Source organism: Salmo salar, chromosome ssa13, assembly GCF_905237065.1.
Source record: "Salmo salar chromosome ssa13, Ssal_v3.1, whole genome shotgun sequence".
Classification (NCBI taxonomy): Eukaryota; Metazoa; Chordata; class Actinopteri; order Salmoniformes; family Salmonidae; genus Salmo; species Salmo salar.
In genome coordinates, this window is record NC_059454.1 from 5,314,741 (window position 1) to 5,339,853 (window position 25,113).

Below are 25,113 nucleotides of genomic sequence, written 5' to 3' on the forward strand. Positions count from 1 at the left end.
TCACTCGTTCTATTGAAGCACCACAAGCATCAATTCACTGTCACTGATATGTTCAGTACTTTACTGTACATCCATTTGTAGATATATCCCGCTTTACTGTAGTATTGTAACATTTTACATTTTAGTCATTTAGCAGACGCTCTTATCCAGAGCGACTTACAGTAGTGAATGCATACATTTCATACATTTTTTTCTCCGTACTGGTCCCCCGTGGGAATCGAACCCACAACCCTGGCGTTGCAAACACCATGCTCTACCAACTGAGCCACACGAGTAACAAAAAGGTTGATGTCCCAAAACAGCACACTATTATCCTATATAAGTGCACTACTTTTGACCAGAGTCCTATGGGGAAAAGGCTGTTATGTGGATGCACCCCAACTCTACAGTCTCGATTAGAAGCCTCTAGGGTTGGTTGTTGTCCAGATTATCATACCGTTCCTGTACCAACCCGGGGTATACAGTATTACCGGCAGTGCACACAAGGGCCGCTATTTTTTTTCTCTCCAAACTTTAGAAAATGTTTTACGCAACAAAATTAATTTTGGCAGTAGGGATCTTGATCCAGAAAGGGGATTGAATATCTCTGCTGTAACCAAGAAGCTTGATGTTGACATCTAGTCACTTAGCTAGTAAGTTAGCAAACCAAATGTACAGCTGGAGCCCTGAGCGATTAAATTGAGATTTGATGTCATTGATTTACTCACAATACCCCATAATGTCAAAGTGAAATTATGTTTTTAGAAATGTTTACAAATTAATTAAAAGGCTGAAATGTCTTGAGTCAATAAGTATTCAACCCATTTGTTAACGCAAACCTAAAAAGTTGCTGAAGAAGTCACATAATAAGTTGCATGGACTCACTCTGTGAGCAATAATAGTGTTTAACATGATTTTTAAATTGCTACCCCATCTCTGTACCCCACACATTTATTTGTAAGGTCCTTTGGTTCAGCAGTGAGCAGACCAGGGAGGTTTTCCAATGGTTTTCAAAGAAGGGCACCTATTGGTAGATGGGTAAAAAAAAAAAGCTGACAATATATATCCCTTTGAGAATGGTGAAGTTATTAATTAGGCTTTGGATACTGTATCTATACACCCAGTCACTACAAAGATACAGGCGTCCTTCCTAACTCAGTTGCCGAAGAGGAAGGAAACCGCTCAGGGATTTCACTATGAGGCCAATGGTGATTTTAACACAGTTTAATGGCTGTGATAGGAGAAAACTTAGGAAGGATCAACAACATTGTAATTACTCCACAATACTAACCTAAATGACAGAGTGAAAAAAAGAAATACAAATATTCTGTACAGAATAAAAAATATTCCAAAACATGCATCCTGATTGCAATTAGGCGCTAAAGTAGTACTGCAAAGAATGTGGCAAAGAAATGAAATTTATGTCCTGAATACAAAGTGTTATGTTTGGGTCAAGACCAAAACAACACATCACTGAGTACCACTCTTCATATTTTAAAGCATGCTGATGGCTGCATCATGTTATGGGTATGCTTGTCATCGGCAAGGACTAGGGAGTTTTTTAGGATAAAAAGAAACGGAATAGAGCTAAGAACAGGCAAAATCCTAGAGGAAAACCTGTTTCAGTCTGCTTTCCAACAGACACTAGGAGACTAATTCACCTTTCAGCAGGGAAATAACCTAAAACACAAGGCCAAATCCACACTGGAGTTGCTTACCAAGATGACACTGAATATTCCTGAGTGGCCTAGTAAAAATGTTGACTTAAATTGTCTTGAAAATCTATAGCAAGACTTGAAAACGGCAGGTAGCCTAGTGGTTAGAGCGTTGAGCTTGGAACATTTCCAGAGTTTATACTTGGTGGAAGCACCTTTGGCAGCCATTATGGCTGTGAATTATTTTGAATAAGATTCTACCAAACTTTGCACAACTGTTAGGGCAACATACTGTATATCCATTGTTTTGTGTAGATCCATAGGATAAAATAATAATAACGTAATCCCTTTTCAGATGTAATGTTGGGGCAGTAAAATGTAAACACTGTGCAAAGGGCTGTGTAGACTTTCACTAGCAACTGGCAACTTTCTAGAGAGTTTTTCCTAGCCGCTGTGCTTCTACACCTGCATTGCTTACTGTTTTGGGGTTTTAGGCTGGGTTTCTGTACAGCACTTTGAGATATCAGCTGATGTAAGAAGGGCTTTATAAATAAAATTTGATTTGTATATTATTATTATTATTATTATCATCATATTTTGAGACCTGGCTGAGGAGACCCCCTGCAGTACATCTGTAAATCACACTTTGAGACCCCCTGCAGTACATCTGTAAATCACACTTTGAGACCCCATGTAAATACCCTACTAGGTATTTACATAGTAATACACTGTTTTTTTTACTTACTTGTACTTCTCTATATAATTACATTTTGTGACTTTTTACTGATTAAGTATGTAGTACTTGCTTGGTTCCTAGGAAATATGTGTGTCTGTGTGTGTGTGTGTGTGTGTGCGTGTGCGTGTGTGCGTGTGTGTGTGTGTGTGTGTGTGTGTGTGTGTGTGTGTGTGTGTGTGTGTGTGTGTGTGTGTGTGTGTGTGTGTGTCTGTCTGTCTGTCTGTCTGTCTGTCTGTCTGTGTCTGTCTGTCTGTCTGTGTCTGTCTGTCTGTCTGTGTGTGTCTGTGTGTCTGTGTGTGCGCACTGCAGTGGAGGAAAAGTATGGCAGCTACTAGCTAGCCTCAGTAGGTTTACACAGCTGGATCAATATGACCCAGACCTGTTTAAGGGTTAACCTAACACTCTACAGCTGGATCAATATCACCCAGACCTGTTTAAGGGTTAACCTAACACTCTACAGCTGGATCAATATCACCCAGACCTGTTAAGGGTTAACCTAACACTCTACAGCCGGATCAATATCACCCAGACCTGTTTAAGGGTTAACCTAACACTCTACAGCCGGATCAATATCACCCAGACCTGTTTAAGGGTTAACCTAACACTCTACAGCTGGATCAATATCACCCAGACCTATTTAAGGGTTAACCTAACACTCTACAGCTGGATCAATATCACCCAGACCTGTTTAAGGGTTAACCTAACACTCTACAGCTGGATCAATATCACCCAGATCTGTTTATAGGCTAACCTAACACTCTACAGCTGGATCAATATCACCCAGATCTGTTTAAGGGTTAACCTAACACTCTACAGCTGGATCAATATCACCCAGACCTGTTTAAGGGTTAACCTACATCTAAATCTAAATTGTGCCTAAACTGTAATAATACATTATGGCCATTCTCTTGCATTTCAAAGATGATGAAAAAAATCTAAATAATCATGTCTCGGTAACTAGTGTTGGATTCTAGTTTGAAATATACTTATTCATGTTACCATACTAGAACGTATTGATGACTTTACGTGTATAATGAATGTATGTGTTGCGGTCAATGGAGGGTGGATAACAACTAGGTGTATGGAAAGTTACTGAGTGAGACAAGGGGGAAGGCAGAAAGTTTACATTCTGTTAAAACATGGTATTGTTAAATCTCATGGCTCCTAAGGAGGAGGGGGGGTCAAAGGGCAAACAAGTCTAGTTTCAGTCACTGATAAGATAGAACAGGATTAGGGAGGAGTGAAGAATTCGGCCCGAGGTCAGGACACATGAAGTGAGAAGGAACAGTTCTATCCCACACACATATACTTCCACGCCCACAAAGGTTCTATCATCAAGCAGGGCCATGCCTACACTAGAGAGAGGAACCAATTAACTTCCTGCCTAGCAACAGAGATGTATTGGCTGTCTAGATGTGTAAGGAGATGACTCTGCCTAGTAGGTCTATAAATATATGTGCTTGTGTAATCATGTCTTTGTCTCTGCAGTTGTTTGACCCAGTGGGTGAATAAACTTGGTTTGAGCTTTTTTTCTAGTTGTCCGTGAGTTTTTAACTCGGTTTGTTCAGAACACTAGCAAACATGGGTGTTACTGGTACAGATAAAATTCACTCGAGAAAGGCACCCTGGGAAATAAATATGCAAACAAGGCTTTACACACTATCAGCTCTAATAAAGTGTTAATTTAAGTCGGATTTTGCAACAATCAAGAGACAGACAGACAGACAGACAGACAGACAGACAGACAGACAGACAGACAGACAGACAGACAGACAGACAGACAGACAGAGAGGGGGGAGAGAGAGAGAGGGGAGAAAGAGAGAGACAGAGACAGAAACAGAGAAAGCAATGTTTCCCCTATATTAATTAAGCAGCGGTGGCCCATGTTTGTTTGTTTACAATGTGAAATGCGTGATTGGCCAGTCTTGAAATCTGTATGACAGGTCTCATATTCCTATTAACTTTCCAGAGTAGTGAGAACGACTTCATCGCCATGCTACATCACCATGCTACATCACCATGCTACATCACCAGCTACATCACCATGCTACATCTCACCATGCTACATCTCACCATGCTACGTCACCATGCTACGTCACCATGCTACATCTCACCATGCTACATCTCACCATGCTACGTCACCATGCTACGTCACCATGCTACATCACCATGCTACATCTCACCATGCTACATCTCACCATGCTACGTCACCATGCTACATCACCAGCTACATCACCATGCTACATCACCATGCTACATCACCAGCTACATCACCATGCTACATCACCATGCTACATCTCACCATGCTACATCACCAGCTACATCACCATGCTACATCACCATGCTACATCTCACCATGCTACGTCACCATGCTACATCACCATGCTACATCACCATGCTACATCACCTGCTACATCTCACCATGCTACATATCACCATGCTACATCTCACCATGCTACGTCACCATGCTACGTCACCATGCTACATCACCATGCTACATCACCAGCTACATCACCATGCTACATCTCACCATGCTACATCTCACCATGCTACGTCACCATGCTATGTCACCATGCTACATCACCATGCTACATCACCAGGCTACATCACCATGCTACATCACCAGCTACATCACCATGCTACATCTCACCATGCTACATCTCACCATGCTACGTCACCATGCTACGTCACCATGCTACATCACCATGCTACATCACCAGCTACATCACCATGCTACATCTCACCATGCTACGTCACCATGCTACGTCACCATGCTACGTCATCATGCTACATCACCATGCTACATCACCATGCTACATCACCAGCTACATCACCATGCTACATCACCATGCTACATCTCACCATGCTACATCACCATGCTACATCACCATGCTACATCATACCGGCTGTGTTTCAGCCTGCGTGAACGGCAAGAGCACGTGATACACGAACATGAAATGACCCCTGGGAATCGATAGAACATCACTCCAACCCCACCCCCCCCCCCCCCCCACCCGATGCTCTCCCCTTATGAATGCTTCTGGGAAGAAAAAAACGACCATTCTAGAATATATTGGTTACACCAAAGACAACGATTGGGATGGTTTAACAAGCAGTATACCAGACCACTGTGGGACATGTGCTCAGAAGTAATGCACTACATATGGAATAGGTTACCATTTCATATACAGCCTAAATATATCCTGTTATCATCATCACCCAATCAGCTGGTGTGTCAGGCCACAATAACAAGGCCAGTGTCCGCTATACAGAACCAGGACGAGAGCAGGGTCAGAGCCCCAGCAGTTGGAGGATTTTACCACGCTTTATGGAAGACAGAGACTCCCAGCAGAGGAAGGGCGCACTCCTTCTATCCGAGCAAAACAAAGGATATTTATTTACAGAGGGTTTCTCTCATTCAAGAAGTGGAGAGTGTGTTTCAATTGCAGGTATGCAGGGCCTCTCCTCATCCTACCTTCTACCTTCTACCCCCCCCCCACGCACCAACAGCAGCACCCAACCTCCACCAGTATATGAATCACATACATCTCTCTCCTACACAAATAGAACAACTAGCCTACTGTCTCACCCACAACAGACAGACAGCATCTCTCTCCTACATGCTACCAAACTGTCTCACCCACAACAGACAGACAGCATCTCTCTCCTACACAAATAGAACAACTAGCCTACTGTCTCACCCACAACAGCCAGACAGCATCTCTCTCCTACACAAATAGAACAACTAGCCTACTGTCTCACCCACAACAGACAGACAGCATCTCTCTCCTACACAAATAGAACAACTAGCCTACTGTCTCCCCAACGTACAGACAGACAGCATCTCTCTCCTACATGCTACCAAACTGTCTCACCCACAACAGACAGACAGCATCTCTCTCCTACACAAATAGAACAACTAGCCTACTGTCTCACCCAACGTACAGACAGACAGCATCTCTCTCCTACATGCTAGCCAACTGTCTCACCCACAACAGACAGACAGCATCTCTCTACTACATGCTACCAAACTGTCTCACCCACAACAGACAGACAGCATCTCTCTCCTACACAAATAGAACAACTAGCCTACTGTCTCACCCAACGTACAGACAGACAGCATCTCTCTCCTACATGCTAGCCAACTGTCTCACCCACAACAGACAGACAGCATCTCTCTCCTACATGCTACCAAACTGTCTCACCCACAACAGACAGACAGCATCTCTCTCCTACACAAATAGAACAACTAGCCTACTGTCTCACCCACAACAGACAGACAGCATCTCTCTCCTACATGCTAGCAAACAGTCTCACCCAACGTACAGACAGACAGCATCTCTCTCCTACATGCTAGGCTACTGTCTCACCCAACGTACAGACAGACAGAATCTCTCTCCTACATGCTAGCAAACTGTCTCCCCCACAACAGACAGACAGCATCTCTCTCCTACATGCTAGCCTACTGTCTCACCCAACGTACAGACAGACAGCATCTCTCTCCTACACGCTAGCCAATGGTCTCCCCCACAACAGACAGACAGCATCTCTCTCCTACATGCTAGCCAACGGTCTCCCCCACAACAGACAGACAGCATCTCTCTCCTACATGCTAGCAAACTGTCTCACCCACAACAGACAGACAGCATCTCTCTCCTACATGCTAGCAAACGGTCTCCCCCACAACAGACAGACAGCATCTCTCTCCTACATGCTAGCCAACGGTCTCCCCCACAACAGACAGACAGCATCTCTCTCCTACATGCTAGCAAACTGTCTCACCCACAACAGACAGACGGCATCTTTTGGTTCCAGACTTTCTATCATGTATTATTGGTTAGTTTGAGCACCATATTTTGAGAGCCCTTTTTCAGCATTAGGTGGTCTTTGTAGCCCAAAGGAAAGGTACTACCTTGTCCACTAACAGGCAATCATAATCATGTATACAGTACTTTTAAACCTTAACATATGTGTTGGTTTGTTTGTCCTGTAGATTTAACACCATGTGTGTTTCTCAATATGCATACTACCATGCGGCCCAGTACATCACTGGGGCTAAACTTCCTGCCAACCAGGACCTCTAAACCAGGCGGTGTCAAGAGGAAGGCCCGAAAAAATTGTCAAAGACTCCAGCCACCCTAGTCATAGACTGTTCTCTCTGCTACCGCACAGCAAGCGGTACCGGAGCGCCAAGTCTAGGTCCAAAAGGCTTCTAACAGTTTACACCCAAGCCATAAGACTCATGAACAGCTTATCAAATGGCTACCCGGACTATTTGCATTGCCCTCCCTCTTTTACGCTGCTGCTACTCTCTGTTATTATCTATGCATAGTCACTTGAATACCTATATGTACATATTACCTCAATTACCTCGACTAACCTTTGCCCCCGCACATTGACTCTGTACTGGTACCCCCTGTATATAGCCTCCACATTGACTCTGTACCGGTACCCCCTGTATATAGCCTCCACATTGACTCTGTCCCGGTACCCCCTGTATATAGCCTCCACATTGACTCTGTACCGGTACCCCCTGTATATAGCCTCCACATTGACTCTGTACCGGTACCCCCTGTATATAGCCTCCACATTGACTCTGTACCGGTACCCCCTGTATATAGCCTCCACATTGACTCTGTACCGGTACCCCCTCTATATAGCCTCCACATTGACTCTGTACCGGTACCCCCTGTATATAGCCTCCACATTGACTCTGTACCGGTACCCCCTGTATATAGCCTCCACATTGACTCTGTACCGGTACACCCTGTATATAGCCTCCACATTGTACCCCCTGTATATAGCCTCCACATTGACTCTGTCCCGGTACCCCCTGTATATAGTCTCACTATTGTCATTTTACTGCTGTTCTTTAATTACTTGTTACTTTTATTTCTTACTTTTTTAGGTATTTTACTAAAACTGCATTGTTGGTTAAGGGCTTGTATTCAGCATTTCACTGTAAGGTCTACTACACCTGTTGTATTCAGCATTTCACTGTAAGGTCTACTACACCTGTTGTATTCAGCATTTCACTGTGAGGTCTACTACACCTGTTGTATTCAGCATTTCACTGTAAGGTCTACTACACCTGTTGTATTCTGCATTTCACTGTGAGGTCTACTACACCTGTTGTATTCAGCATTTCACTGTAAGGTCTACTACACCTGTTGTATTCAGCATTTCACTGTAAGGTCTACTACACCTGTTGTATTCAGCATTTCACTGTAAGGTCTACTACACCTGTTGTATTCAGCATTTCACTGTGAGGTCTACTACACCTGTTGTATTCAGCATTTCACTGTAAGGTCTACTACACCTGTTGTATTCAGCATTTCACTGTAAGGTCTACTACACCTGTTGTATTCAGCATTTCACTGTAAGGTCTACTACACCTGTTGTATTCAGCATTTCACTGTGAGGTCTACTACACCTGTTGTATTCAGCATTTCACTGTAAGGTCTACTACACCTGTTGTATTCAGCATTTCACTGTAAGGTCTACTACACCTGTTGTATTCAGCATTTCACTGTAAGGTCTACTACACCTGTTGTATTCAGCATTTCACTGTAAGGTCTACTACACCTGTTGTATTCAGCATTTCACTGTAAGGTCTACTACACCTGTTGTATTCAGCATTTCACTGTGAGGTCTACTACACCTGTTGTATTCAGCATTTCACTGTAAGGTCTACTACACCTGTTGTATTCTGCATTTCACTGTGAGGTCTACTACACCTGTTGTATTCAGCATTTCACTGTAAGGTCTACTACACCTGTTGTATTCAGCATTTCACTGTAAGGTCTACTACACCTGTTGTATTCAGCATTTCACTGTAAGGTCTACTACACCTGTTGTATTCAGCATTTCACTGTGAGGTCTACTACACCTGTTGTATTCAGCATTTCACTGTAAGGTCTACTACACCTGTTGTATTCAGCATTTCACTGTAAGGTCTACTACACCTGTTGTATTCAGCATTTCACTGTAAGGTCTACTACACCTGTTGTATTCAGCATTTCACTGTGAGGTCTACTACACCTGTTGTATTCAGCATTTCACTGTAAGGTCTACTACACCTGTTGTATTCAGCATTTCACTGTGAGGTCTACTACACCTGTTGTATTCAGCATTTCACTGTAAGGTCTACTACACCTGTTGTATTCAGCATTTCACTGTAAGGTCTACTACACCTGTTGTATTCAGCATTTCACTGTAAGGTCTACTACACCTGTTGTATTCAGCATTTCACTGTAAGGTCTACTACACCTGTTGTATTCAGCATTTCACTGTGAGGTCTACTACACCTGTTGTATTCAGCATTTCACTGTGAGGTCTACTACACCTGTTGTATTCAGCATTTCACTGTAAGGTCTACTACACCTGTTGTATTCAGCATTTCACTGTGAGGTCTACTACACCTGTTGTATTCAGCATTTCACTGTAAGGTCTACTACACCTGTTGTATTCAGCATTTCACTGTGAGGTCTACTACACCTGTTGTATTCAGCATTTCACTGTGAGGTCTACTACACCTGTTGTATTCAGCATTTCACTGAAAGGTCTACTACACCTGTTGTATTCAGCATTTCACTGTAAGGTCTACCTACACCTGTTGTATTCAGCATTTCACTGTAAGGTCTACTAGACCTGTTGTATTCGGCGCATGTGACAAATAAACTTTGATTTGAAATAGGAGGACGCATAAGTCGGAGTATGATTACAAATCAAAGTATGCGAAACAGAGCTCGGAGGTGAGGGCCCTGGTGGAGTGGTGCTAGGAAAACAACCTCTCACTCAACGTCAACAAAACAAAGGAGATGATCGTGGACTTGAGGAAACAGCAGAGGGAGCAGCCCCCTATCCACATCGACGGGACAGCAGTGGAGAGGGTGGAGAGTTTTAAGTTCCTCGGCGTACACATCACGGACAAACTGAAATGGTCCACTCACAAAGCCAGTATGGTGAAGGTTCAACAGCGCCTCTTCAACCTCAGGAGGCTGAAGAAATTCAGCTTGGCCCCTAAAAGCCTCACAAACTTTTGCAGATGCACAATCGAGAGCATCCTGTCGGGCTGTATCACCGCCTGGTATTGCAACTGCACCGCCCGCAACAGCAGGGCTCTCCAGAGGGTGGTGCGGTCTGCCCAATGCATCACCGAGGGCAAACTACCTGCCCTCCAGGACACCTACAGCACCCGATGTCACAGGAAGGCCAACAAGATCATCAAGGACAACAACCACCCGAGCCACTGCCTGTTCACCCCGCTATCATCCAGAAGGCGAGGTCAGTACAGGTGCATCAAAGCTGGGACAGAGAGACTGAAAAACAGCTTCTATCTCAAGGCTATCAGACTGTTAAATAGCCATCACGCGTACATTAGAGGCTGCTGCCTATAGGCATAGACTTTAAAATCACTGACGAATTTAATAATGTTCACATATTTTGCGTTACTCATCTTATATGTATACACTACTGTTCAAAAGTTTTAGAACACCTAATCGTTCCAGGGTTTTTATTTATTTTTACTATTTTCTACATTGTAGAATAATAGTGAAGACATCAAAACTATTAAATAACACATGGAATAATGTAGTAATGAAAAGAAAGTGTTAAACAAATCAAAATATATTTTATATTTGAGATTCTTCAAATATCCACCTTTTGCCTTGATGACAGCTTGATGACAGCTTTGCACTCTTGGCATTCTTGGGCTCCCGAGTGGCGCAGCGGTCTAAAGCACTGGATCTTAATGCTAGAGGCGTCACTACAGACCCTGGTTCAATTCCAGGCTGTATCACAACTGGCCGTGATTGGGAGTCCCATAGGGCGGCGCACAATTGTCTCAGTGTCGTCCGGGTTAGGCCGTCATTGTAAATAAGAATTTGTTCTTAACTGGCTTGCCAAGTTAAATAAAGGTTACATTCTGTCAACCAGCTTCACCTGAAATGCATTTCCAACAGTCTTGAAGGTTAACATGTATATACTGTATTCGATTTTACTTTATCTTAGTCTATACCGGTCTGACATTGCTCATCCAAATATTTATATATTCTTAATTCCTTCCTTCCCTTACTTAGATTCGTGTGCATTGTTGTGAAATTGTTAGATATTACTGCACTGTTGAACCTAGAAACACAAGCATTTAACTACACCCACAATAACATCTGCTAAACACGTGTATGTGACCAATACAGTTTGATATGACTTCTCGGATGTGTAGTCACTCAGATTGTACACATTTCGAAGGATGCATTGATGCAAGTGTAACAGTGTAGGTTCCGTCCCTCTCTTCGCCCCAACCTGGGCTTGAACCAGGGACCCTTGCACACATCAACAACTGACACCCCACGAGGCATCGTTACCCATCGCGCCACAAGAGCCACCGCCCTTGGAACGCAAGGGGCAACCCTACTTCAAGTCTCAGAGCGAGTGACGTCACCGATTGAAACGGTATTAGCGCGCACCACCGCTAACTAACTATCCATTTCACATCGGTTACACAAGCTTCAAAGAAAGATATATGGACAGAAATATGATGCAACCATTTTTTTTTTAAAACAACAAAAACATTTTTTTTTAAATCGATGGCGGACATTATTTGTGATGCAGCGAGAGAAAATAAACTGTCTTCGGGAATGAAATGTTGCCCATTCACATCGCATATGTTACCTGAATACAATGGTTTATCTTGATACGTTAATAAATACATTCTGTGTTAATTTTGTCATGGTTACCTGCCTACAATACCCACCGTAGTGTGTTTAGGTCGCAATCCCATAAATCAATAGAGCTGACTGGCTACCTAGCCACAATGAATTGGTAGGTTTAGTTAGCTAGTCATCTACCTTGCATACATTAGTTTTAGGTTGTTTTTGACTGTTAAACTATCTGGCTAGCTAGATTACTACGATTCCATATAGCTAGCTGATAATGAAATGTTTGTTTATGTAGTTATCTTGTATCGTTTGTACTGCCATTCGCTTGGCTGGCTGGCTGGCTGCAGATTGAGGCAGTAACGTTTACATTTTTACATTTACATTTTAGTCATTTAGCAGACACTCTTATCCAGAGCGACTTACAGTAGTGAATACATACATTTCATACATTTTTCTCCGTACTGGGCATAGGTTACAGGGCATAGTTGTGAGTGACTGAGGCATGCAAATCACCCGACTCCAGCCCTCTCACTTCAAAAATGTAAATCTGACAAAGAGGATCAAGTGCTGACTGCGTGACAATATCAGAAAACCACAATCGATCACTTATAGTCATTGTGAAGACCCACTGCCACCTCTCATTGCTTCCTCCGGCTGTCTAGCTGCCCTCCTCCGGATGGATATCCTCCTAGCTTTCGCGTCTCTTGTATCGTCCGGATATTTATTTGTAGCGTAGCTAGAATCAGATTATATTGGCATGTTTCCCCAGGGTTGACAGAGTCCTTGCAGGCTGTGTAGTAGCCCATGTAGCTATGGATTATGAGTAATGATATCTTAGCTAGCCATTTAACTTGGGGCAGCTTGCTAAATAACCATGTAATGGGTCCGTGTTGGTGGCAGGGAAGTCAGGCACAGGAGAACGAACTTGGTATAAACCGAGTCGTTTAAATAAGTGTTCACAAAACTAAAAAATATATATATATAATAAAAGTGGGTACAAAACCCGTTGCGCACCAGAACATAACTTGCACATCACATACAAACAAACAATCACTGATGAGGGGAAACAGAGGGTTAAATACACAACATGTAATTGATGAGATTGGAACCAGGTGTGATGGAAGACAAGACAAAACAAATGGAAAATGAAAAATGGATCAGTGATGGCTAGAAGGTCGGTGACGTCGACCGCCGAGCACCGCCCCGAACAAGGAGAGGGACCGACTTCGGCGGAAGTCGTGACAAACCATGGATCATGATGAGGGATTACCTAGAACTACTGCACTGGTCATTATCTATGCTAGTAATGTTCTATGTTAACATTATGTTAAATATGTTGCTAATGCATATAATGTAAACACGAGTTGTCTCTTGCTAAAGTTAACTGGCATAGCTACTACTAGAGTTAACTAGCATAACTACTACTAAAGTTAGCTAGGTTAGACACTACTAAAGTTAACTAGTTTAGCTACTACTAAAGTTAACTAGCTTAGCTACTACTAAAGTTAGTTGGGCTACTTTTGTTAACCAAATTTCAATGTAGCAAAATAATACAAAACACAAACGGATTAACAGTCTTAATTGCTTTACTGACAATAATGCAGTATTAAACTAAATCAGATGGTCCGATCTACAAATGTTTGACATATAGCTAACAATAGTTACAGAGGGTAGTCGTGATCCAGCAAAGTCCAGCATAGATGAGCAGCCGACATGTTGATGATACAATTTACTCTAAAAAGGTCAAAAGTAATGTAGTTGCATTGGAGTGTGCAGTTCTTTTTAAATGTAAAATGTATGCGTTCTCCACACTCTCGTCCTAATAAGAGCGTACTCAAGAGAATGCCTCAGTCTGTGAATGGGTCAGTCTGTTATATCTGGAGTATTTCTCCTGTCTTATCCGGTGCCCTGTGTGAATTTAAGTATTCTCTCTCTCTCTCTCTTTCTCTCTTTCTTTCTTTCTCTTTCTCGGAGGACCTGAGCCCTAGGACCATGCCTCATGACTACCTGGCCTGATGACTCCTTGCTGTCCCCAGTCCACCTGGCCGTGCTGCTGCTCCAGTTTCAACTGTTCTGCCTGCGGCTATGGAACCCTGACCTGTTCACCGGACGTGCTACCTGTCCCAGACCTGCTGTTTTCAACTCTGGTGTTCAACCTTCCCAAGTTCTCTCACGTCACCCCGCTCCTCCGCTCTCTCCACTGGCTTCCAGTTGAAGCTCGCATCCGCTACAAGACCATGGTGATTGCCTACGGAGCTGTGAAGGGAACGGCACCTCCATACCTTCAGGCTCTGATCAGGCCCTACACTCAAACAAGGGCACTGCGTTCATCCACCACTGGCCTGCTGGCCCCCCTACCTCTGAGGAAGCACAGTTCCCGCTCAGCCCAGTCAAAACTGTTCTCTGCTCTGGCACCCCAATGGTGGAACAAGCTCCCTCACGACGCCAGGACAGCGGAGTCAATCACCACCTTCCGGAGACACCTGAAACCCCACCTCTTTAAGGAATACCTAGGATAGGATAAAGTAATCCTTCTAACCCCCCCTTAAAAGATTTAGATGCACTATTGTAAAGTGGTTGTTCCACTGGATATCATAAGGTGAATGCACCATTTTGTAAGTCGCTCTGGATAAGAGCGTCTGCTAAATGACTTAAATGTAAATGTAAATGTAACTCTCTAGAGACAGCAGGAGTGGTAGAGATACTCTGAATAATCAGCTATGAAAAGACAACTGACATTTACTCCTGAGGTGCTGACCTGTTGCACCCTCGACAACCACTGTGATTATTATTATTTGACCCTGCTGGTCATCTATGAACATTTGAACATAGGCTGTGTTTCTGTACAGCACTTTGTGACAACAGCTGATGTAAGAAAGGCTTTGTAAATAAATTTGATTGAATGCCCTCGAAGAACGCACTCGGAGTATGAGAGTGTGAAGTATGGTAGTATGCGTAGAGAGACGCCTCATGCTAACTGTTCAGCAGTGGAGTTTGTAGTCTAACATCCACACACACTAAAAGGTAAGGTAATGACTTACTGTCTGTGGCTGTGGTGATGGTGGTGGCTGGTGGGATTTCCCAAGGTGGAGCTGTGAAGTCTCTCTGTCCTCTCTTCCTCCATCCTCTCCAGTCTCTCTTTCTCCATCTCCACGAAGCTGGTGCCTGTTCCGGTCGAGATGGTTCGCGTCAGCCGTGTGTGGGGGGTCCGTTTGGGGGTCTGTGGGGTGCGGGGGGTCTGGGTGGTGACTGGAGTACGTTTGGGGGTCTGCGGAGTGCGGGGGGTCTGGGTGGTGACCGGAGTACGTTTGGGGGTTTGGGGCGTGTGGGGCGTACGGCGTGGGGTCTTGGGGGTTTGAGGTTTGCGTTGATCCCGTGCAGGCACCGGGGGTGGGGGTGGAAGGGCTGCGGGGTTGGGGGTCAGTATGGCTGTAGTGTTGGTACTGGTACGATTATAAGACTGGGCCTGAACAGGGCGGACTGGTACAGAGGGTATGGCTGTGTTGGTTTTGGTGGCAGGCGGTGGCGGGGGGCAGGGTGGCGGTGGGGGTTCAGAGGGTAAAGGTCGCTGGCGGTCGAGGCGTAGGTCTTTATTCTCCTGGGCCAGTCGGTCTAATTGAACCTCCAGCTCATCGATACGGTTTTTCTGGGTCTCCAGGAGCTTCTGTTGGCTCTCTATAATGTTGTTGAGCTCCAGGAGATACTCCACAGCCCGGTTAGTGCTCTCTGGGCTGCCCTGGCCGTGACCCTGACTAGGCTCCATGCTGCCGGTCTGGTCCTGGTCTCAGTAACCTCACAGGTGATAGGCTAACTGGCTAGTGAAGGGACCAGTCCTGAGCTGTGATAGGCTTTGGTTAATGAAGAACCAGTCCTGAGCTGTGATAGGCTAACCGGCTAACAAAGAGACCAGTCTTGAGCTGTGATAGGCTAACTGGCTAATGAATTGACCAAATCCCGAGCTGTGATAGGCTCACTGCAATGCCCTCCCCCCCACCGGAAGGACGTGGGGGGGAGAGGGGCGACTTTAAAAAGGTCCTTCTAGAGGATCAAGACGTTATAGTTCCTGGTTTTGCCCTGCCAGAGACGTCGGTTGGCGCCTTGAACATCCGGTTGGTCCAATCAGGTCAGGTGATCTTGAAGGGGTCAGAGTCCCATCTTCTGAAATCATATGAGACAATGTCACCAAGTCAGATTGTCTACAAATTACTGAGTTATATCCAAAGAAGCAGAAGAGTTGAGATTAACTGATGGGAGAGGCTGACAGATGAGGCCCTGATCAAAGTGGATAGACATCTTTCTATCTCAGGTTGTATAGTTTAACGGACAGGAAGGATGCATGAGGTCATGGAAGAGGTCTGAACTCTTTCACGTTATACTTCCTGGTCCGTTTAGAACACTTCCTGAATAGGATCAACTTTGAATCTACATCTATTCAAAATAAGAAGGAAAAGAGCTTGACAGTTTTGTCTTTTTCTGTCACCGCTCGGGTAGATAAATGACGATTTTCTCTGTCTAGCTTTATATTCCTGAGTACGTGTTATATATTATATGACAGTTTATCTCACAAATTGTAGAAGGTCAACAACGTCCTCTGCAATCCTCTGTTGGAAAAGAGCTCTTCTTTCTCTGTGTCATCCATTCCAAGAAAAAGGCAAAAAAAAAAAAAAGGAGGAAGAGGAGGGGTTGTATCCCGAAAGGACAAATAAAGATCAGTAAAAACACTCACACTGCGGTAGCCGAGTAGGCTTAGCAGGTAGGAGTGTCTACTCTGGGTGAATGTGTAGGAGCTCTAATAGCAGGTAGGAGTGTCTACTCTGGGTGAATGTGTAGGGGCTCTAATAGCAGGTAGGAGTGTCTACTCTGGGTGAATGTGTAGGAGCTCTAATAGCAGGTAGGAGTGTCTACTCTGGGTGAATGTGTAGGAGCTCTAATAGCAGGTAGGAGTGTCTACTCTGGGTGAATGTGTAGGAGCTCTAATAGCAGGTAGGAGTGTCTACTCTGGGTGAATGTGTAGGGGCTCTAATAGCAGGTAGGAGTGTCTACTCTGGGTGAATGTGTAGGAGCTCTAATAGCAGGTAGGAGTGTCTACTCTGGGTGAATGTGTAGGGGCTCTAATAGCAGGTAGGAGTGTCTACTCTGGGTGAATGTGTAGGGGCTCTAATAGCAGGTAGGAGTGTCTACTCTGGGTGAATGTGTAGGAGCTCTAATAGCAGGTAGGAGTGTCTACTCTGGGTGAATGTGTGGAGCTCTGAATTCTGTTCTCATTCTGTCTCTCTCTCTCCTTCTGTATCTCTCTCCCAATGTCTCTCTCACCCTCTGTCTCTGAGGCTGAAAACGCTGCACTGTAAACTCTCCTCGTGGGGTTTCAGCTCACCCCATAAATACTGGGAAGCTTCATGTGAAGTCTTTAGAGCAGGAGAAATCACTACTGATCTTCATCTAGCTGCTCCACACTACCTAACCAGCAGCCTCCACTCTGCCCTCTTATTAAGACTGTCCGGATGCCTTCTCCTTCCTGTCTTAATGCTTGATATATTGTTTTTGTAGTGTCATACCCAGTCAGTAGATTGCAGCATTCTCTGCCTCCATACTTCTTCTTGCCTGTCTTGTGCTGCAGGGTTGAAGGAGGATATGAAGAAGCCTTGAGGAAATAATCATTGATCCTCTCTCTCCATATGCTCGAATAATCCCAATTTTTTTTTGTCGATTTGATAAGATGACGTATTTTATATAGTGAGGGAATCCGCCTCTATGTTCCTTTTCTTCAGACGGTTGAGTGCAAGGCTGGCCTGTTCTGTCTGGTGCACCGCGGCAACACCGATCCAGTCAGTCCCCAGTCCGGTACAGTGTCCCGTTATCACGTTATTGTTTTAGCTTTGAGGCACGCAGGCTGCCGTAGTGTTGAAAGATGGTATGGAAAACGATCGGGGGTTCTGAACACACACCGTCACGCAGCGGCGACAAAAACACCAATAAAAACATCCTGGGATTTGCTCACTAATGTCTCCACAGCCCAACGCATTCACACGCTAATATGTCAAAAATAAGACGCATAGCTGATTTGGTTAAAGGGTCGTTTTTACGCATTTCAATGATGGCAGACTACCGACGTGTGTCGCCTCACTCGCAGCAAATATGACAAGCACACTATGGAACACGAGTCTTCAAGACAGATTCAACAATTTCATAAATTAGCCTAAAAAGGTAAGGTGTTCCATATATGTCCCCTTATATCTCCATCTCGTAGTGGTGAAGTTTATTGCGGTCTAATATTTCCTGAAGATAGAATTCTAAGTCCAAATCTGTCTGGCTGTGGTCCTGATGCTGACAGAATGAGCGGCGGGGTTGATTAGTCGGTCCATCCCCCGCGGTCCCCGTTCAGCATCGCGTATCAACTGCACCTGTCGCCCCCCTCCGCCATTCTGAAGCACCGCAGAGTGGCCAATACACACTGCAGCTCCTGTCAGAGCCTCTCACAAAGAGGAGGATGTGGAGGAGGGGGTAGGAGGCGCCGGGTGCATGTGGTGCCTCGCGGTTTATGCAAGTGAGTCAGACGAGATATATTGCCACGTTCAAATCAACTGGGAAATTGGAAATCTCTGACTTCCGTGCATCCAAGACAACTGGGAACTCGATTTTTAAAAAAATAAAAAATTAAACGAGCTCCAATGAAGGAAGAAAATATTTTGAACGATAATCCAACTCATAATTCCAAGTCGAAAAATCGGGCATCTTTCTAGGCACTCCAACTTTCAGACCTGAAGAGCCCTGATATAATTTGACCTTGTTTTTGTCCGAGTTTCCAGTTATGTTTACATGGTAGTCGGAAGTAGGAAAACGCTGACATTTCCGATTTGCTTACTGGTTGTAGTTTTACACATTCCGTTTAACCAGTTAGCAAGTCAGAGAATCCGAGTTCCGACTATTTCTTGAACGTGGCATTAGTTGTTGCTTTCTCTCCAAACTCTGTGACGTTAGAGCTTACATGTAGTGATGACAGTGGCGAGTAAACTGAACTCCTTGAGTCGACCATTTTGGACACCGAGGAGAAGCATGTTCTGACAAGAGAGAGTTTCTGCAATAAGAGCGGAAAAGTAATACATATGGCCTTATAAATTAAAGAATGTGACATCAATTTAAAAAAAAATATGATCATATATTTAAAACTCATATAATGGTGACATACACGTTAATATATGTTAATAACATACAGTATATAAATCTCATACCCCCCCATACAAAAAATTATATGTTTTCATCATGAAAAATGTACTTTTTTTCCAATGCATTTATTGCTTTGAAATGTATTCCAGAAACAAAACGTGTTTTTTTTTTATTTATTTTTTTACATGGCATATTTTAAACAAATCATAAATCTCACATGTAGGGATTAATTATTGTCTAATTGCATTTAGAGTTAGGCAAATGTATGACTACTTTGTCATATCTTTCTATCTACTGTAGATGTTGCCTTCTCATTTTGAGATTGAGATGGTGTAAACTATTGTAAATTTATAATTTCTGGTGTACACATTTTGAAAACGTACAGAAACCTATCTAGGTATGAATGTTTATTATTGTACACTATAGTTGTGGCTGCGCATAAAGTTATGGAATCACATTGTATTTGTAAAACATGGTTTAGATATTGTTGTAATCAATGACTGTATATGTTTGTAACCCACTATTAGTTTGGGCAATGGATTTCCATTGGGAATTGTTTATGCCTGTTGCCACCAGTAGGGGGCGAGGGAGAACAGCCGTTAGCGTCTCCCCTCTCTCCTTAACAACACTCAAAGAAGACACCTGTAAGAACTCTATCGCTTCTCCTAATGTATTTTTTCTTTTGTTCTCTTAAACAGGTACACAACATGACCAAAAATGTGGACACCTGCTCGTCCAACATCTCATTCCAAAATCATGGGCATTAATATGGAGTTGGTCCCCCCCTTCGCTGCTATAAAAGCCTCCACTCATCTGGGCAGGATTTCCACTAGATGTTGGAACATTGCTGCAGGGACTTGCTTCCATTCAACCACAAGAGTATTAGTGAGGTCGGGCACTGGATGTTGGGCGATTAGGCCTGGCTCGCAGTCGGCGTTCCAATTCATCCCAAAGGTGTTCGATGGGGTTGAGGTCAGGGCTCTGTACAGGCTTTACACCACTCCAGCCGACGCTTGGCATTGTACATGGTGAGCTTAGGCTTGTGTACGGCTGCTCGGCCATGGAAAAACATTTCATTAAGTTCCCGAAGAACAGTTCTTGTGCTGAGTTTGCTTCCAGAGGCAGTGTGGAATTCGGTAGTGATTGTTGCAACCGAGGACAGACGATTTTTACGAGCTACTCGCTTCAGTACTCGGCCTTCCCGTTCTGTGAGCTTGTGTGGCCTACCACTTCAATGCCGAGCTGTTGTTGCTCCTAGACGTTTCCCCTTTACAATAACAGCACTTACAGTTGACCTGGGCAGCTCTTGCAGGGCAGAAATTTGACGATCTCGATTTTATACACCTGTCAGCAATGGGTATGGCTGAAATAGACGAATCCACATTGTGTCCAAAATGGTGTCCACAATTTTGTATGTATTTTTTTAGTTTTATTTAACCTTTATTTAACTTGGCAAGTCAGTTAAGAACAAATTCTTATTTACAAATTCTTATTTACAATGACGGCCTACCAAAAGGCAAAAGGCCTCTTACGGGGGCCTGGGATTAAAATAAATAAATAAAAATATAGGACAAAACACACATCATAACAAGAGACAACACAACATTACATAAAGTGAGACCTAAGACAACAACATAGCAAGGCAGCAACACATGACAACACAGCATGGTAGCAACACAACATGACAACACAGCATGGTAGCAGCACAACATAACAACAACATGGTAGCAACACAACATGGTAGCAGCACAAAACATTGTACAAACATTATTGGGCACAGTCAACAGCACAAAGGGCAAGAAGGTAGAGGCAACAACACATCACACAAAGCAGCCACAACTGTCAGTAAGAGTTTCCATGATTGAGTCTTTGAATGAAGAGATGGAGATAAAACTGTCCAGTTTGAGTGTTTGTTGCAGCTCGTTCCAGTCGCTAGCTGCAGCAAACTGAAAAGAGATGCGACCCAGGGATGTGTGTGCTTTGGGGAACTTTAACAGAATGTGACTGACAGAACAGGTGTTGTATGTGGAGAATGAGGGCTACAGTAGATATCTCAGATAGGGGGAGTGAGGCCTAAGAGGGTTTTATAAATAAGCATCAACCAGTGGGTCTTGCGATGGGTATACAGAGATGACCAGTTTACAGAGGAGTATAGAGTGCAGTGATGTGTCCTATAAGGAGCATTGGTGGCAAATCTGATGGCCGAATGGTAAAGAACATTTAGCCGCTCGAGAGCACCCTGACCTGCCGATCTATAAATGATGTCTCTGTAATCTAGCATGGGTAGGATGGTCATCTGAATCAGGGTTAGTTTGGCAGCTGGGGTGAAAGAGGAGCGATTACGATAGAGGAAACCAAGTCTAGATTTAACTTTAGCCTGCAGCTTTTATATGTGCTGAGAGAAGGACAGTGTACCGTTTAGCCATACTCCCAAGTACTTGTATGAGGTGACAACCTCAAGCTCTAAACCCTCAGAGGTAGTAATCACACCTGTGGGGAGAGGGGCATTCTTTTTACCAAACCACATAACCTTTGTTTTGGAGAAGTTCAGAACAAGGTTAAGCGCAGAGAAAGCTTGTTGGACACTAAGAAAGCTTTGTTGTAGAGCGTTTAACACAAAATCCGGGGAGGGGCCAGCTGAGTATGACTGTATCATCTGCATATAAATGGATGAGAGAGCTTCCTACTGCCTGAGCTATGTTGTTGATGTAAATTGAGAAGAGTGTGGGGCCTAGGATCAAGCCTTGGGGTACTTCCTTGGTGACAGGCAGTGGCTGAGACAGCAGATTTTCTGACTATAAACACTGCACTTTTTGAGAGAGGTAGTTAGCAAACCAGGCCAAAGACCCCTCAGAGACACCAATACTCCTTAGCCGGCCAACAAGAATGGAACGGTCTACCGTATCAAAAGCTTTGGCCAAGTCAATAAAAACAGCAGCACAATATTGCTTAGAATCAAGGGCAATGGTGACATCATTGAGGACCTTTAAGGTTGCAGTGACACATCCATAACCTGAGCAGAATCCAGATTGCATACCCGAAAGAATACTATAGACATCAATAAAGCCAGTCAGTTGATTTATTGACAAGTTTTTCCAACACTTTTGATAAACAGCGCAAATAAGAAATAGGCCTATAACAGTTAGGATCAGCTTGAAATAAGCTTTAAATAAAGGACGAACTGTGGCTGCCTTCCAAGCAATGGGAACCTCCCCAGAAAGGAGAGACGGGTTAAAAAGGTCAGAGATAGGCATGGTGATGATAGGAGCAGTAACCTTAAAGAAGAAAGGGTCTAAACCATCTGACCCAGATGTTTTTTTGGGGTCAAGTTTAAGGAGCTCCTTTAGCAACTCGGACTCAGTGACCGCCTGCAGGGAGAAACTTTGTAGCGGGGCAGGGGGAAAAGAGGGAGAAGCATCAGGACTAGTCGCATTAGAAGGTGTGGGAGATGAGGAAATGTTGGATGGACCAGGAGGCATGGCTGAGTCAAATAGGAATCCTGACTTAATGAAGTGGTGATTTAAAGAGCTCAGCCATGTGCTTCTTGTCAGTAACAACCACATCATCAACATTAAGGGACATGGGCAGCTGTGAGGAGGAGGGTTAATTCTCCAGGTCTTTAACTGTTTTCCAGAACTTCTTGGGGTTAGACCCACAGAGAGAGAACTGCTCCTTAAAGTAACTAACTTTGGCCTTCCCGGATAGCCTGAGTGCACTTACTTGCCTGAACAATAGCTAGTCAGCCTAAGTATGCGTGTGCAGAGCCTTTCGCCAAATGCAATTATTGAGATGGAGTAACTCTGCAAGATCACGGTCGAACCAGGGGCTGAACCTGTTTTTAATTCTCATTTTCTTTATGGGGGTGTGTTTGTTAACAATACCACTGAAAATATAAAAAAACAAGGTTCAAGCGTCTTCGACAGAGGGGTTCAAGCTGATTCTATACCATTTTACAGAGGCCAGTTCATGAAGGAAGACTTACTCATTAGTGTTTTTTTAGCAAGTATCTATGACAAATCAGGACAGGTCGTTTCACTGAGCAGCCATTACGAACACAGGATAACATCAAGGAGAGTAAGTAGCCTTTTCTGGGTGTTTGGAGTCAAACCTTGTGGGATTGGTAATAATCTGATAAAGATTTAGGGAGTCCCATTGCTTTAGGACTTGGTCAGGTGTTTTAAGCATGTCCCAGTTTAGGTCACCTAGCAGGACAAATTCAGACTTAGTGTGAGGGGCCAGGAGAGAGCTTATGGAGGACGATAGCACCCAGCAACAGTCAACAAAGAGCTATTTGAAAGTTTAATGCTTAAAACCAGCAAAATGTTGGGAGACAGATAATATTCTGTGTTGAACGTATTGATTTATAGCTTCTCTGAGGTAATAGTGTGGTTTCTTTTCTACTCCATTTATATGGTCTAGGCCTTGGCATCTCCTCACCCAAATGTTATATATTACAGAGTTGTATTTTTGGTGTTTTAACTGTATACGCTAATGGTAAGCTAACTGCGCTAATGCTAGCCTGTCAAGCCTATAGAGGTTGCTATTAGCTTAACGACTACCGTTAGCAGGCTCAGTATTGAGATGGTTGTACTGGTTTATGGTTAATTTAGCTATTTAAATTTAAAAAAATATTTAAACATAGTACATGAGATTAAGATGAATACGGAGAAGGTATATTTTTTTAAATACAAGTCAATATATTAGCTAGTATGACTTTTAAATAGAGAGGATATTTTATGTTTCTGTACTTACAGTATGTTATAGTCTTTTACAACATCTGACTGAATTACTCATGTTTTGCAGAGGGAAATTCACCCTGGCTGGAACGTTATAGAACATCTTGAGGGCAGTCAAACAACCAGGCCAACACTGCAATGGCAAGAGCGCTTTTGGGTGCTTCAGATCAGGGTTTCCCAAACCCGGTCCTGGGGCCATGTTTTGGTTTTTGCCATATGACTACACAATTGATTCAAAATAATCAAAGCTTGATGATGAGTTGCTTATTTGAATCATCTGTCTTGTGCAAAGGGGCAAAATCCAAAACGTGAACCCAGGGGGGGAGGGGGGCCCAGGACCGAGTTTGGGAAACCCTGCTTTAGATGTTGACATGTTGCTGAAAAAGCAGCCTGAGAGGTATGTACTGAGATTGTATAGATCATAGAATTAGAATTAATAAAGGGGAATAGGCTCTTAGATCATGGCTAGGAGGAGCTTTCTCAGGCTCAATAGTTTGAAGAAGATCCAATCACATTGGATATTTTTTTGGGGGGGGGGGTCTCCTACCTTCGCCCCAGTCTGAGGTCCTGAGCATTCTGGAGCAGATTTTCATCAAGGATCTCGCTGTACTTTCGCTGTTCATCTTTCCCTCAATACTGACTAGTCTCCCAGTCCCTGCCACTGAAAAACATCCCCACAGCATGATGCTGCCACCCCCATGCTTCACCGTAGGGATGGTGCCAGGTTTCCTCAAGACGTGATGCTTAGCGGTGGCTTCCATCTGGCCACTCTACCATAAAGGCCTGATTGAAAGGAAGAAGTTTGGAACCACCAAGACTCTTTCTAGAGCTGGCCGCCTGGCCAAACTGAGCAATCGGGGGAGAAGGGCCTTGGTCAGCACTCCACCAATCAGGAATTTATGGAAGAGTGGCCAGACGAAAGCCAGTCCTCAGTAAAAAGGCACATGACAGCCCACTTGGAGTTTGCGAAAAGGCACCTAATGGACTCTCAGACCATGAGAAACAAGATTCTCTGTCCTGATGATACCAATATTGATCTCTTTGGCCTGAATGCCAAGCGTCATATCTTGAGGAAACCTGGCACCTATCAAAACTCAGGATAAGACCTAGATGCAGACAGTTCGAATCACATAAGTTTATTTACAAAAAGAGGGGGCAGGTAAACGACAGGTCAAGGGCAGGCA

The 25,113-nt window shown here is 43.9% G+C and overlaps 1 protein-coding gene across 1 annotated transcript in view; it reads right to left on the reverse strand.

The window, feature by feature from the left end:
- The window catches only part of LOC106566316 (putative uncharacterized protein DDB_G0290521), an 86,969-nt gene extending 68,420 nt beyond the window's left edge, over positions 1–18,549 (reverse strand). The window contains exons 1-2 of the mRNA XM_045692828.1: positions 17,585–18,549; positions 15,071–16,187 (exon numbers count right to left, since the gene is read on the reverse strand). Coding sequence (XP_045548784.1) covers positions 15,071–15,792 — 722 coding nt within the window. The 5' untranslated portion in view covers positions 15,793–16,187; positions 17,585–18,549. The remainder of the gene's footprint in view (positions 1–15,070; positions 16,188–17,584) is intronic.
- Between the last annotated feature and the right edge of the window lie 6,564 nt (positions 18,550–25,113).